The 16,690-nt window shown below is 41.7% G+C and overlaps 1 protein-coding gene and 1 long non-coding RNA gene across 3 annotated transcripts in view; one reads left to right on the plus strand and one right to left on the minus strand.

Moving 5' to 3' along the window:
- Positions 1–16,690, minus strand: part of snx19b (sorting nexin 19b) — a 54,216-nt gene that overhangs the window by 10,340 nt on the left and 27,186 nt on the right. Inside the window, exons 10-12 of one of the 2 annotated variants that reach the window (XM_020507927.2) lie at positions 12,417–12,601; positions 11,812–11,899; positions 6,801–9,694 (exon numbers count right to left, since the gene is read on the minus strand). In XM_020507927.2, coding sequence (XP_020363516.1) covers positions 9,571–9,694; positions 11,812–11,899; positions 12,417–12,601 — 397 coding nt within the window. In that variant the 3' untranslated portion in view covers positions 6,801–9,570. Of the gene's footprint in view, positions 1–6,800; positions 9,695–11,811; positions 11,900–12,416; positions 12,602–16,690 lie in introns of those variants that run through there. The other variant, XM_031795876.1, reaches the window with a different exon arrangement.
- LOC116354758 (uncharacterized) lies at positions 1,880–6,750 on the plus strand. Its single transcript, XR_004203974.1, has 3 exons — positions 1,880–2,063; positions 2,908–5,926; positions 6,067–6,750. It is a non-coding gene; the product is annotated as an uncharacterized LOC116354758 (long non-coding RNA).

Raw genomic sequence — 16,690 nt, forward strand, 5'->3', positions numbered from 1 at the left:
TGACTAAAGAGCAACAGCTGAGACATCACGAGGAGTTAGATTAACGTGGTATCATAAATCCACAATTCACTTACCTTGATTTTAAGTGTTAGTACAAAGGCACAATAGTATGGGCAGGTACAACTGGATAATACCCTGAACGGAAGTTGTCACACAAATATGCAAACATCAGGCAATACTGTGTCAGTTCCAGCTGTATTCAATCTGATCTATGAAATTGTATCACATGTAAAGTTCTGTTGTGTTATATCTCTAGCTAGCAATAGTGAACACTAAACTTGTCAGTTAGAGGACACATTCTTCCAACACAGGCAACTACCTCCGAAAAATCAAATAACAGCAATAATGAAGACCCACAGACCTGCAACGAGCAGTCGCGGAATCCTGACACTGTATTCTTCCACTGTGTTGTGCTGCACATGAAGATAGCATTGATTGTGGGTTTCTGGACTGTCTTGACTATTGCATAATTATTTGAATTTTTATTGGCTGCCATTTTGAATTTCCTATTTACTTGAGCAAACAACCCACTGGGCACACACCGGTTGAATCAACTTTGTTTCCATGTCATTTCAATGAAATTACTTTGAACCAAGGTGGAATAGACATTGAATGTATGTCTGTGCCCAGTGGGACGCATCTTTATCAAAGAGGAAACTGTTGATTTCATGTGAAAGAAAGCAAAGTCTTACAATCTGAGTACAGCTGCACACTGGCTTTAAAAGGCTCTCATGTGTAAAGTGCAACCACAAATACAAAAGATGGATGAAATGAGTCAGGTACTTAGCTTTTCAGGAGAGCAGTAGGTTGAATAATGAGTATGACTAATGAGCTGTATGATCATCGGCCAATACAAAGTTCTGTGATCTGTTTGGGCTTTTCTCAAACATGCATTGCATTCTATGCACCTGTTAGATTTGGCAGCAATAGTGATGGATTCCATACCAGACCACCACTGTTCAGCCAAACCTAATGACTGAAACTAAATTACCATCTAATGATCTGTTATGAAGAAATATTGAAATTGCTAAGGGCATTTTCAATATCGCAGGCATTAGCCCTCTCATTATGTTGGAGCAATCAAAACAAATATTGTCCATTCGAAAATACTTTTGGGAAGAGAAGAGATTTTGGTCACAGCTGTGAGTGAGAGCATTTTCTCAGTCTATGTTTTCCGGCCGCATTGCGACACAGTCAAACTGATATTTACATCTGAATCTTCTGAATGAAACGACTGCATTCCTCCCATCTCTCGGCATCAAATAAAGTACAACATACAGAGTACAGTGATGCTTAGCTGATTTGTAGGCCCAAGGAGGGTAAAACTGCTTTCTGAATGGATTATGAGTATTTAAACATTCTAAAAGGAGGTAACTGACTGCCTGATAGAAGAGATGAGAATATAGGGTCACAGGTAGATCCCAATGTTTTACGTTTTATGATACAGCCTCCCTGTTGTCGATACATAAGTCATGTGGAATTGCACTAAAACCCAACTATTTGACCAGAGCTCCCCCTGGGGGGAAATGTGCTCACTTACAACCAAGAAAAATTATATGAACATAAAGATGGGCATAAGTCATTTATTTTTGAGTAAAATATTGTGCAGGTGTACATAAAGGATGTTTAATTTTAAAAAACTTTTGTGATATCAGGGGAGAACTAGTGTTTCATTACTTACCAAGATAACTAACAAACCAGCACAGTACAAAGAATCACACCCTTCTGTATTTTCTAGTTGCAATGCAAACTATTTACCACCAGAGGGCACTGTTGTACAGCAAAGTGACCCTCCTCACTATCTCCTACTGTCACATACTTAATGAACACACACCCCCGCCAGGGATCACATAAGTCAGAGTGTGTGGCTCAATAAAGACACAGTCATGGTCTCATGGATGACTGAAGTCAGGGATCTTTAAACTAATCGTATAGTGTGTTTCATCGACATTACAACAACATTTAGTAGGATAGGCGTGGTATGGTATGCAGCAGTGGTGTCTTGCGTTAACCATTTTATCTAAAAAGGAAATCACTTTTGATTATTTCACCAAGAATAAGAGGTAGGTTTAAAGGTAATATATATGCTAAACTATGTATACCCGTTTATATTATAGCATGTATCATGCTCATAGATTCGATTTATACAGTCACTATTACAATGAACAGGAGAGAGGTTCAAATAACAGCCGCAATGTGAGACACATTATACAGAAAAACAAATAGGTTACAAATAAGTCCACCAATGTGGTATTACTAGTAAGCGAAGCGAGCTTAAAAGACTACCTCAAACGTCCTTGCTCTTCTGTCCCGTGAAATTTCTGCCTGGCACATGTGTCTACATAAGATCGAAAAGAAAACTAAAGAAAACAGGCACAGTGTGCCTTTCAACACTGCCAAAAACCCAAAGCGTGTCAAATAATGTTGGTGATTCAAGCTCTAGGGATTTCGTAACTTTCAGTGAGAACATATGTTGTCGTAGTAATTGAGGACATGAAGACTGGTGGGTTTCCTGCTGATCTTAAAAAAGTCTTTCTTCTCTTTACTCTATTACAACTCTATGCTGTGTGCCAACAATAAATACCTGTGGGCACCATCCATCTGGAGAGCCCCGTCCATGCACGCCTTGCATCAATGCTATGGCCTTAGTTGTGCCCAAAACCTGAGCAACTAACTATATGGAAGATCACAAGTGATTTATTTTTCAACTTACTGCTTGCTCACTTGGGGAAATAGCCGTCAGGGGTGAAATAACATAAAAGTCACCTTTGGAAATGACAGAATGAACCTTACAATTTTTATATATATATTTAAATGTAAAAATGGAGACATACTATTCTATATCCTCTCCTCTCTAAATTGTTGATTTATTCTCTCCTCTCTCCTTTGTTTTTTCCCTCTCTCAAGGAAGTTATTCCATGCTGGGAAAACAGACATGCATTTTCTCCCCCAAATGTTCCAGCTATCTGCATAGCGAAAATCGTACACTTTTCAATATCCTTGCTTCCCTACTCAATGTCCCGCCACAGTAAAGGAGCTTCATCGATTCACTTGTTCTACTCTCCAGTGAAGAAGAAGCTTCTGTATGGTGGTGAGGGATGGGGAGGAGTTCACCCCAGCAACCACAGGCCTCGCTCTGGATATGTGAGAGAAGATAGATTGGCCTGAAAGCCTGCTTCCTGGGGCCTACATTTTACTGACATAGAAGTCTCTGACAGCTAAAGGCTGGAACCTTCTCAGTTGCCGCAGCGACCCAGGCCTGACAGTCTATAAATGTGAGGTTATGGTGGATCCATGAGTGTCTCCTTTCAGCCCAACACTGAGTCTGTGTCCTAATGGGTCATGGTCAAATGTAGTGCACTAAATAGGGAATAGGGTGTCATTTGGGATGCAAAGCTGATTCTCTGCAACCAGTGCTCACAAGACAATACAAAATCAATCTCCTTTGTTGCACTCGGTTTCTGATTCAACAAGGCACAATTTTCCAAATTTCTTCTAAAGAGAGGGAGGGTTGGAAAAGTGCAGTCACTGTGACGTGTGGCCTGCAGAGGCATGTACTCTATGTACTGTAGATAGTCAAACTATTCCCTGGCTCACCGCCACATCACAGAGACCCCCCACAGTTTGACAAAAGAGGACACTCAGAGGATGCGTCCCAAATGGCACCCTATTCCCTATACAATGCTCTACTTTTGACCAGGGCCCGTAGAGTGAACTATGTAGGGAATAGGGTGCCATTGGGGACACAACAAGCATATCTCTCCAGGAATAGCTGGCCAATTCAATAGGACAGGGCCTCTTAAGACAGAATCCAATTCAAATAGCGGCTACCTCGTATAAGATAGAGAGAATACCGAGATGTTAAGCCTACTCATTCATCATAATGTAGCAAACATTTACAGAGTGAAAATGTTAATATGACATCTTTATAACTACATGTAAACCTTAACATAGTTCACATTGTTTGTTTGGACTGACACACACACACACACACACACACACACACACACACACACACACACACACACACACACACACGTTGATTATGTTTGAATGAGGGACAACTTATTTTTCGGTCCTTTATGTCGGTTGGACAATCAGAACCCATTGGCTTGCATAATGCAGTTCAACCTTTACGTTGTATAATGCACAGTTATTTGCCTTTCTGCAAAAGTTAAACACGGGTTCTGCTTCAGTGAAGCCATGGTCAAGGTTAGCTAGGCTACACTAACCAGCTTTGTCTGTCCATGACTATTGTGTAGGGGCTTGTCCACCCATTTGCGTCAGATCCTCACAGATCCTCACTCACAGCTTTGAGTTTTGTGATGTAAGTACCCATATTGAAATATAATTATTATACCATGTCAGTCATATTGTGTGTACCCATTAGTGTTCCGGTCGAATTGCTGTGGTCTAAGGGTCATTGTCCCTTCTGGTAATCCTATTTCTATGCATACCACTTCCCCTGGTGTGTATAATATGTATAGTGTGATATACCACTAGATAGCTTCTGTGTATGTTTAAGGGGGCAAGCCAAGCCTTAATGGTTCAGAAAACCGCCCTCTTAACCACAGTTCCAGACCAGAACTACTGTGTATAGCCTAGTCAGACAAAATGATTCCCCTTTTATCATCTCCACTTCACCCAGCTGTTACGTAACATTCAATCTAATCAAAGCTGTCACTGAAACGTTCACGAGAGTAGAGGGAGAGGGGAAAACTGTGGAAACACGATATAGATCAGTTGATGTGGATCCCAGGCACCGCATGGAAACATTGACAGAGAAAATATATCTAAACATTTGCCCTTGGTTGGATGGGAGACTTTCATGATAAACAAACCTAGAACGTAAGTGCCTGTTGGGGAACATTTAGCTAATCTCCATGCTGGATAACAGGCGCAGAGATGACGATGATGATGGTCTTGGGTGAGGCTGGAGATGTGGGTTGGCGGTAGTCAACTTGATTTGCCAATTGTGTTTAGTATGAGTACTATGAGAAAAGATCATTCATGCATGAAATAATCGTCTGACTTGTCATATTGGGCACTTCAAAGGAGGTACCTAAAAGACCATGTGACAATGACCCTGTTCGTTATCAGGTTTGACAATAGATTTTAAGAGCAAATCCTTATTTTATTGCCATTGGATTATACTTCATGGTCATTTAATGCCATTCTGTAAAAACATGTTTGGTATTATACAAGCAAGCAAAGAACAATCGGTACCAAGGGTCTGTTCTGATTTTAATTATGATAGGTCTACAGATTTCATCCATTTTCCTTATTGCCATTGGAAGTGAACCATTTGTCTTCAGGGCACCGCGGGGAACCTGGCAAGGAGCTTCGGCAGATTTCTTTTTCTTTTTTCACACTGACAATAGAATTTTGAATAGTTGGATTTTTGGTTTCAAATGAATATGCAAACTTAAACTCTCCTTCTCACAGTGGGCCAGAAAGCTGTGTGTGTGTGTGTGTGTGTGTGTGTGTGTGTGTGTGTGTGTGACTGTGTTTGTTTGCGCTTGTGTGACTGTTTGCATGCATGTGTTTGTTACAGCTATCGTTTTATAAGAGATCACTTGAGAACATGAGTGATGAGGCTGCGAGACTCACACCATAGGGTGAGTTTCTTTGGATTATTCAGTAAACATATTGGTCTAGTCACAGTGTTCGTGCAATGCTCCCCCAATGTAGTATAATATTAGATTGTGCTTTTAGACTCCAGAGTAGGCCATAAACATCAGAATGTACCACTCCTTTGGAGACAGCAAATCTAGACCAAAATATTTGGCTCTCATTGGTTGGTGGTTGTATGCATTTGGTTTTGTAACTTCAACAAGGGACCAATGCTAAGACCAGGGTCATGTGAAGTTGGCTGAAACTGGGAGGGACGACCTAGACTGAAGAGTGTCTGCTAAATCAATTACCTGTAAGCCACCAAATTTCTATTTCCGTTGAAAAACTGTTTCAGATGCATGTCCCAATGAACACAGACCAGATTTGCATGTTCTAATTCAAATATTCCTTGATAACACTGCTATTTTACGTTTCCGTGTTTTGGCAAAGCAGGCCCTGCACAGAATACCATTGTTCCCCGGTCAACCGGTGCTCCCCTCCTTGACTCACCATATGGCTTTGGCTAAAGATGGCGTCATCAGGATCAGGGCATGGACGCCTTGCAGACAGTGTTTTCTCTCTTCACACCTGTGTTAATTTATGGTGTAGCCTCTCATTTGATCAACACAGAGAGACAAAGGCCTCAAACAAAGCTCTCAGGTACAGAGGCGATGACTGTGTTTGCTGTTGCAGCTCTGGGCCATTGTTTAAAGAAAATGGATTACCTATGTTCCATTCATGAACACATTCTGGCCCTTCTTAAATGGGGACGTGCTGGCTATATGGCTCTGAGTTATAAACGATTTAGCCAATGAAAACGCTCAAATCAAAAGAAACTACTGGGCCTTAGCCTCAATGACCTCACTGTTACGGTCTGGAGAAAATGTGTTTGCATTCATGTTCATGTTAATGCTGATGACACTAATGTTAAATGTTGACACCAACGCTGAGAAATAGAATGCATTGCTATGTAGTTCTATTGTATTGTACAGTTGTCATAAACATGCGTGAGCACCTTATAAAGGCTTATCATCTCACAACGATTCAAACTATTAACAACCATTGTGTCATTGAGGCAATCTCCTACAAAGAGAAACATAACGTTTAATTAGGCTTATAAGATATAAAAGCACGTACATCAATTTATTTATTTTTTTGCCTAGTTTGATATTGAACAACAAATGGTATACACTTTAGGTCATTTTATTGGTTTCGGAAATTATCAACACCAGCAAATGTAAAACCTTGTGATGGAGTCCAGTTATAACACACTGACAGAGTTACAAAGAGTCACATTCAAAGCATTAATATGTACAATTCCACACTCAAAAAGCCTTCACTGGTGTAAACTGAATTGGGATTGTAATGTCAAATCAGACATGTAATTAAGTGATAAATTGTATTTTCTCAATTCCCTCCTCTGACCTTCTCCTCCAATGTAGTTTGAGAAGGAGGCAAGGTGATAGGACAAGAGGAATTGAGGAAAGACGATTGAGAAAGACATGAGGTGTTGACAAAAGGGAAGTTAGGGAGAAATGGCGAGACTTCAATGGAATAGCAGCTAGCAGCCATTGCGTGCAGAACCCTTCTGACGAGAAATGAAATAAATGCCTAACAATACCACTTCTGTAAGTTAATTCATCACTGATAACTTATTTTTATCATGGGGTAAACAAATGATTGTGTCTATAATGGCACCATACAGAGTACATAAGATAATTTGACAAACTTTTTTTTGTTCAGTACTCAAACAACTAGCAAAAAAAGCCACGTAACAAACTGACAGATTTGCAATGTGTTCCATGTGAAAACGGCACTCACAATTTTGTCAAATTAGTTATGTGTTGAACATGAACATTTCATGTGACGTGATACATTTGAGGACAGGACTGTCTTGCAAAACGCAAGCTACCCCTAATGTTCATCACAAAGGATTCAACAGGAACAGAGGTAACAGCTAGGAATGTGTTCAGGAGGGAATAAACATTACAGTACACAACATTCAGCACAACATCAGAACACACCTTGTCACTGGGGTTTGCTACTACTTTGTGACACGATGTACAAAAGGCATGTCCACAGACTACATAGTAAAGACAGACGAGACCTCTTCCAGCCATGTTTAAGGCAATTTAAAAGCATTTCCTACAGGTATTAATTCTCCTCGGTACCACTGGTATCCCTGTCATTCTTTTTGAGCAATACACATTTTCACAGAAAGCATCATTACAATCGAACAAACAAGTTAGACACAATCAAATAAATAAATCACGTTAACAAGAATACAGAAATAAAGAATGACTGCAATATTATGTTCTTTTAAGACAAAGATGAGTGCAACGGATTGTGTAGGACACATTGGACCTCTGACATCAGACGTACGCTACTATGCTGCCTGCATGAGCTTTACCTGGCGTCAGACCTACTGTACACATATAAAGGCAATAATAAGCATCATCAGTAAGAGTGAGGAATGTCAAACACGGTGAACATCTTGTGTCACGGAATGCCAATGTTGAGAAGTCTTTGTGCCAGTTTCACAGACATAAGTTACGCATAGTTAGGCGATTGCACATCAGCATGATCCCAAAAATATTTGGGTCATCTCAGATTGTTCTGCCAATTCTCACATAAAAACTTAATTGGGAGGAAGGATGTTTCACATGATTTTTTGAGAAAAGCCATTTTAGGCCCATTTAAGACCTACCTATACATGCCTCCTGTAAGACCCTATGATCTGTGAACAGTATGTGGTACAGACATCTTGGTGCCATTATCCTCCTTATAGTGTGCTCTTAAATATGGAGTATGTCTAGATTTAAAAATAATAATAATCACATTAATTGTTTCAACATTAACAACATTATTATAAATATCTCAAAAGTACCATTTTTGATTTAGCTTAGACATATTGTTTGGAACAACATGCTCTTAAAACAAATCACATTTCCAGAGAGGGCTCTCTGCTACTTTCAAAGAATTTATCAATGATATACATTGAAATGTACCGTACATTATAGGTCATTAACCAAATCACACCCTCCTGTAGGATTGCACATTCAGAAAATGTTTTCCCCATTCACTATGTTTGTGATGCTCTTAAAATGTATCATAACTTTAAAAAGTAGCAGAGACCCCTGAAAATTGGATGTACTTGTATAGTATATTACTTAAAACCACCATTTCGGGCCCGTGGGAAAAGCGGCCATCAAGAGCTTCAAAGTGCAGTGGCCTTCATCATACAAGTTCAAAACGTGCGAGTGACCACTTTAACAGAAACGTATCTGTGGACCATATCAGTACGAGCCAGGCCTCAGGAGGATCCCAGGAGTACGGGGAGTACAGTATTAATGCAACACAGCACATGTGCTGCTCGGTGTAGAGCTAAAGGGATCAAAAGGAATAGGGGCATATAACAGAGTACACAAAGGCAAGTCATCCCGAAAGGGCAAAGCACGACACAGTAAGCCTAAAGTGGAGGAAGAAATCTAATTGGACTTCTCCAAAACCACTAGCGATTCTAGTAAACTTCTAGCTCCAACAGGATACAGAAAGACCACGAGGGATAACGATGGTGTGAAGTCCATCTGAAATTTGTTTGGTACAAAGCTGGAGGTTTTAGGAAGCAGGAAAAGGGTGGATTTGGGAAGTTTGGTGTGTTGGGCTTTTTGAGATCAGAGAGGTATTCTGATCAAACAGAAAACAGGTGTTGGGTAATCAAAGCTGCTCCGGATGTGTGGCCGATGTTTGAGACCCACAGACGTCATGGACTAAATCGGAGACAGACCCGGATGTCCTCGGATCCAAAGTTTCTGCGGTGAAGGTGGCGACACATGAATAATGGAATTTATCCAGATGCACCAGGCTGGACTTTCATCGGGGGCTATTCACTGACACAGTTGATTAAACGTGTGTGTGTGTGTGTGTGTGTGCACGCGAGTATCTCTCCCACAGCTTTTATGGTGGTAGTTTCTCTGCGTTTTTGGACAGACTTTGCAGCAGGGTTTTCTGAAAGTGCTCCTCAGATGTTTCAGGGACGAGGAACTCGAGGAGAAGGTCCCAGATACAGTAGACCAGGTGTCTGTACAGGGTAAGAGTCACAGGTTAAAGGTCAGGAGTCTTCCAGAAATCTGCTGTCCAACATTTCCTCTCTCCAAAATTATACACAATTTCATTCTGGCAAGTTACAGGTGGACATTTTAAGTTTGTTTAAAATGTTGAAAACTTCATTTGTGGCTAGTGAATTTTACAATGGGTCAAATTACAAACGGATATTTCTGCAATTGTGTTGCAATTTCCTGTACATACCTACACATACGCTACAATCACAAGACGCAGGCCTCCTAACTGTCCCTAGAATTTCTAAGCAAACAGCTGGAGGCAGAGCTTTCTCCTATAGAGCTAAATTTTTATGGAATGGTCTGCCTACCCATGTGAGAGACGCAGACTCGATCTCAACCTTTGTCTTTACTGAAGACTCATCTCTTCAGTGGGTCATATGATTGAGTGTAGTCTGGCCCAGGAGTGTGAAGGTGGACGGAAATAAAATCAAATTCAATAATGTTTCAAACACTACAGGGAAAGGCTCTGGAGCAACGAACCACCCTTGCTGTCTCTGCCTGGCCGGTTCCCCTCTTTCACCTGGGATTCTCTGCCTCTAACCCAGGAGGGTTACTGGCTTACTGGTGCTCTTTCATGCCATCCCTAGGAGGGGTGCGTCACTTGAGTGGGTTGAGTCATTGACGTGATCTTCCTGTCTGGGTTGGCCCCCCCCCCCCCTTGGGTTGTGCCATGGCAGAGATCTTTGTGGGCTATACTCGGCCTTGTCTCAGGATGGTAAGTTGGTGGTTGAAGACATCCCTCTAGTGGTGTGGGGGCTGTGCTTTGGCAAAGTGGGTGGGGTTATATCCTTCCTGATTGGCCCTGTCCGGGGGTATCATCGGATGGGGCCACAGTGTCTCCTGACCCCTCCTGTCTCAGCCTTCAGTATTTATGCTGCAGTAGTTTGTGTCGGGGGGCTAGGGTCAGTTTGTTAAATCTGGAGTACTTCTCCTGTCTTATCCGGTGTCCTGTGTGAATTTAAGTATGCTCTCTCTAATTCTTTCTCTCTCTCGGAGGAGGACCTGAGCCCTAGGACCATGCCTCTGGACTACCTGGCATGATGACTCCTTGCTGTCCCCAGTCCACCTGGCCGTGCTGCTGCTCCAGTTTCAACTGTTCTGCCTGCGGCTATGGAATCCTGACCTGTTCACCGGACGTGCTACCTTGTCCCAGACCTGCTGTTTTCAACTCTCTAGAGACAGCAGGAGTGGTAGAGATACTCTTAATGATCGGCTATGAAAAGCCAACTGACATTTACTCCTGAGGTGCTGACTTGCTGCACCCTCGACAACTAATGTGATTATTATTATTTGACCATGCTGATCATTTATGAACATTTGAACATCTTGGCCATGTTCTGTTATAATCTCCACCCGGCACAGCCAGAAGAGGACTGGCCACCCCTCATAGCCTGGTTCCTCTCTAGGTTTCTTCCTAGGTTTTGGCCTTTCTAGGGAGTTTTTCCTAACCACCGTGCTTCTACACCTGCATTGCTTGCTGTTTGGGGTTTTAGGCTGGGTTTCTGTACAGCACTTTGAGATATCAGCAGATGTACAAAGGGCTATATAAATACATTTGATTTGAAGAGGACCAAAACCTCCTACAAGGTTCAACGAGCCAAATTAGATCAGCAATGAAATCCTTACAATTGAGAGAACTTTCTTGATTCTAACAGCATGTTTCAAACACTACAGGGACTTAGTTGAGTCGTAAATATATTATACTGTACCTTACGCACACACACCTTATTTGAACATTTCAATAAGAAGATTAATTGTGACACATGCTGCTATAATCAAAACTAACGTATCTTAAGAACAAAGGGCTGGCAATGTAGAAATCATCAGCTTTACCCACTGGAAACGTGTCTGGAAAGAGGTATATAATATCAAACACGCTAGAAAACTTGGCTGATGCCCACTGATCCAAAACCAGCTCATCACTTGGCTTTAGAACCCTTTATCAACACCTCATGTCACGTTCCTTCATAATCTATTGCAAGACCATGATGTCAGGCTCTTTAAATCATGGCCAGACAGACAGACAGACAGGTAGTGTACGTTACTTTGTTGTGTGTGTGTGTGTGTGTGTGGTCACCTGTTTATGTAAGGGTCCTGCAGAGATTCCAGTGCAGTCTGCCAGCTTAGTTGGTATTTGTCTGAGCCCAGCATATCTGAGAGAATATCTGTAAACACAGAAGAGTACAAATATAGGACCGTGAGGCCACACAGGACTCACAGGGATAAGCTAAAAACCATAGCTAGTTGGATATAGTAAGACCAGTAGTCCCTGAAATGGCTTCTTAGAAAGATCAATAGTTCGTTGAAATTATTGAATTTACATTAAAGCAATATCATAAGCATTATGTACGACTGTAATACTGATGAATTGTATGTTTGCAGAGCTCGATAGGAATGAGTGTGTATGGGCCAGGAGTTTTTCCTGATCATGTCCTGTACTGGACTCCAGACCAAAGTTATAACCTGGTTCCTTTTTCATGGTCAGGTACCAAGGTCAGGATAAACTCCTGGGTCATGTTTATTAGTAAAGTTCATGAACAAAATGTATACAAATAATTGGAACGGAAAAAGAAAAATGAGCGTTTCTTATTGAACAAGTCCATAATCCCCCGGTTTCAGTCCATTTCCTTCCATTTGGTGCCTAATGAACACGAGCCTGCCTCTTCATTAGTGATCCCTTACCTGGCAGTAGTCTCATGAGGCAGTGCAGAGACTGCTGCTTGGTGTCCTCCTTCTGTTGGTGGCTGCGCTCTGGGCGGGGCTGAGCTGGTAGGCTGCCCCCCGGCCACACAGCCTCCTGGAGCACCCGCAGGTAGATCACCCAGTACTGGGTACAGGTCAGGTTAGCCACGCTCACGTCAAGCCACCTGCAAGGGACAGACAGACAACACACACATCAGGGATGTGATCAGGACAACATATTATAGATTGTATCTTTACTGATTTACTGTCTATTCGGAAAGTATTCAGACCCGTTGACTTATTCCACATCCTGTTATTTTAGCCTTATTCTAAAATTGATTAAAACAATTTTTTCTCCATCAATCTACATACAGTACCCCATAATAACAAAGAAAAAACTTTTAAAAAAAATACAACTGAAATATCACATTTACATAAGTATTCAGACCCTTTACTCAGTTTATATATATATATATATATATATATATATATATATATGAAAGATGAACAGATCGGTCCTTGATGAAAACCTGCTCCAGAGCACTCAGGACCTCCGACTGGGTTCCTGAGCACAGACTTAAACCCTGAAATAGCTGTGCAGCGACGCTCCCCATCCAACCTGACAAGAGCTTGAAGGAATCTTCGGAGAAGTATGGAGAATATATATTGGGAGTTTTTCCCATACTTCTCCGCAGATTCCTTCAAGTTCTGTCAGGTTGGATGGGGAGCGTCGCTGCACAGCTATTTCCGGGTTTAAGTCTGTGTTCAGGAACCCAGTCGGAGGTCCTGAGTGCTCTGGAGCAGGTTTTCATCAAGGACTGATCTGTTCATCTTTCCCTCGACCATGACTAGTCTCCCAGTCCCTGCCACTGTAAAACATCCCAACAGCATGATGCTGCCACCACACTTCACCGTAGGGATCCCATCTCCACAGAGGAACTCTAGAGCTCTGTCAGTGACCATCGGGTTCTTGTTCACCTCCTTCACCAAGGCCCTTCTCCCCCAATTGCTCAGTTTGGCCAGGCGGCCAGCTCTAGGAAGAGTCTTGGTGGTTCCAAACTTCTTCCACTTAAGAATGATGGAGGCCAAGGTGTCCTTGGGGACCTTCAATGCTGCAGACATTTTTTGGTACCCTTCCCCAGATCTGTGCCCCAACAAAATCCTGTCAGGGAGCTCTACGGATGATTCCTTCAATCTCATGGCTTGGTTTTTGCTCTGACATGCGATGTCAACTGTGGGAGCTTATATAGACAGGTGTGCCTTTCCAAATCATGTCCAATTAATTGAATTTACCACAGGTGGACTCCAGTCAAGTTGCAGAAACATCTCAAGGATGATCAATGGAAACCGGATGCACCTGAGCTACATTGAGGGTCAGAATACTTACGTAAATAAGTATTTTTATGTACAGAAATATCGAAAAACCTGTTTTCTCTTTGTCATTATGGGGTATTGTGTGTAGATTGAGGAGGGGGAAAAATAAGGCTGTAACGTAACAAAATGTGGAAAAAGTCAAGGGGCCTGAATATTTTCTGAAAGCACTGTAAGAGCTGTAAAGATAGGGAGGTCAGTGTGAGAGTAGGGTAAATGTCCATGAATAGAGGATGATGGCAGAGAAGCAGAAATTCCTGATGAATCAGGGAATATCACATCAGTAAAATTATCAGGACAACATAGAAAGTGTCACCGAGTATGAATAGAGGATGATGGCAAAAAAGTAGGAATTCCTGATTTAGCAGCAAAAAGCAGCACATCCCTGCACGCTATACAACAGATATGTGAGAGGCTATTCCAATGGAATAATTCCAAGAGTGCAAACCCTCCATGTCTGTCATTCCAGGTAGGCTCAACCAAATGCTCAGCGTATTTGGAAGATTTAAAATACTAGGCTAGTTGGACACGAGACGGTATTGCCTTTTTGCTTGGTTCGTGCAGCATGTGCCAAACCAGCAAGCGGACGTGAGGCAGCCTTGACATTCATCCAGACTGCGCATCTACAGCATTGACAAGCTAAGATGTACCTGTGGAACTCATTTACGTGGTGAAATACCACCTGGCTGCACGGGTCAAGGCACAGTGCAATCCCAATGTCATCACAGTTCTTTTCGTTGAAACATCAATTTACTTCTGACAAGGTAAACCGGCCACTTCTAAAGAAAGACTTTGTGCATGGCGATACTGTCACATAGAGAGGATATTTAACTCCCAACGAGATTAAAACCCAGACTGACTTACAAAATGTAGGCACAGAATGCAACAACCCGCCATCCACATAACGTGCAGAGGTTTTTTGAGCACAAGGTAATGGCCGTACAACGATAACCTTATAGAATTACAGTAGATGGTATTAATCAACTAAACGAAAGCAGACCAAAGAACGTGCCATGCCTGTAAAATGATCGGTGCGTTTCCAGTCATACACACACAGGGAGAGAAGATTTGCTGGTGGTCTCTTGAGTAGGACTTAAGCAAAGAGAGAACACAAAAAGTGGTTGTATCCAGACTGTATTTAATTGGATGAGAGACTTGATCAAAATCATGTAATAACACTCTGCAGATGTTACATAATACTGTAAAATGTCACTAAAATATGTTCAACAGAATATGTCCTTCAAGGCAAAATGTCATTTATCGTTCATGGCACATTTGATGTTCCTTTAATTGAGTTATTTCATGACAGGATCTTTCGTCCTGTGTTGCCACACACTGTTGAGGGACATAGACGGCCCTTGTTGTTCGTTTTCTTTTCACTACCTTACACCTTCTCATTGTTAATATGCTTCATAACAGCGAGGCTGGCCTTCCAAACCAATGCATGATGACATCCTGACATCTGTGTGGAACCATGATGTGGGACTGTGAGATACTGTTACTATAAAGCCTATGAAGGATTGCCTGCTAAGAACCTCTGGCAAGATTGATGTGAGCAATTATTATCGTTGCACATATGTTGTATGCCTTGGAGGGAGAGAGAAGATAAGTTAATAGAAAAAATACATTCCAATGAGAGAACTTCTGAGTTCAACTAACAAATAACAATGACTAGGAGTTCTGAGAAAATACAAGTTACGTAACACAAGTAATATGGATTCCTTACAAAAATGTGTTGCACATTGAGCTCAATACTTCCTTGACTGAAGAAACTGTCATTTCTCACAGAGCAGCTATGAATTCTGGGAAGTGGACCTTGGCATTTGTTTGCCACGGATCTCCTACTCTTCACGAAGTTAACTCTGCAGTTTTATTTTAGCTCCCTCGGAAGGTGGACAATGATGAGTGTTCTGTTCAACGCCACATACAGTGCCTTGCGAAAGTATTCGGCCCCCTTGAACTTTGCGACCTTTTGCCACATTTCAGGCTTCAAACATAAAGATATAAAACGGTATTTTTTTGTGAAGAATCAACAACAAGTGGGACACAATCATGAAGTGGAACGACATTTATTGGATATTTCAAACTTTTTTAACAAATCAAAAACTGAAAAATTGGGCGTGCAAAATTATTCAGCCCCCTTAAGTTAATACTTTGTAGCGCCACCTTTTGCTGCGATTACAGCTGTAAGTCGCTTGGGGTATGTCTCTATCAGTTTTGCACATCGAGAGACTGACATTTTTTCCTATTCCTCCTTGCAAAACAGCTCGAGCTCAGTGAGGTTGGATGGAGAGCATTTGTGAACAGCAGTTTTCAGTTCTTTCCACAGATTCTCGATTGGATTCAGGTCTGGACTTTGACTTGGCCATTTTAACACCTGGATATGTTTATTTTTGAACCATTCCATTGTAGATGTTGCTTTATGTTTTGGATCATTGTCTTGTTGGAAGACAAATCTCCGTCCCAGTCTCAGGTCTTTTGCATTTTGGTTTCATCTGACCAGAGCACCTTCTTCCACATGTTTGGTGTGTCTCCCAGGTGGCTTGTGGCAAACTTTAAATGACACTTTTTATGGATATCTTTAAGAAATGGCTTTCTTCTTGCCACTCTTCCATAAAGGCCAGATTTGTGCAATATACGACTGATTGTTGTCCTATGGACAGAGTCTCCCACCTCAGCTGTAGATCTCTGCAGTTCATCCAGAGTGATCATGGGCCTCTTGGCTGCATCTCTGATCAGTCTTCTCCTTGTATGAGCTGAAAGTTTAGAGGGACGGCCAGGTCTTGGTAGATTTGCAGTGGTCTGATACTCCTTCCATTTCAATATTATCGCTTGCACAGTGCTCCTTGGGATGTTTAAAGCTTGGGAAATCTTTTTGTTTCCAAATCTGGCTTTAAACTTCT

The sequence above is a fragment of the Oncorhynchus kisutch genome, linkage group LG18 (assembly GCF_002021735.2).
Source record: "Oncorhynchus kisutch isolate 150728-3 linkage group LG18, Okis_V2, whole genome shotgun sequence".
NCBI classification, from domain to species: Eukaryota; Metazoa; Chordata; class Actinopteri; order Salmoniformes; family Salmonidae; genus Oncorhynchus; species Oncorhynchus kisutch.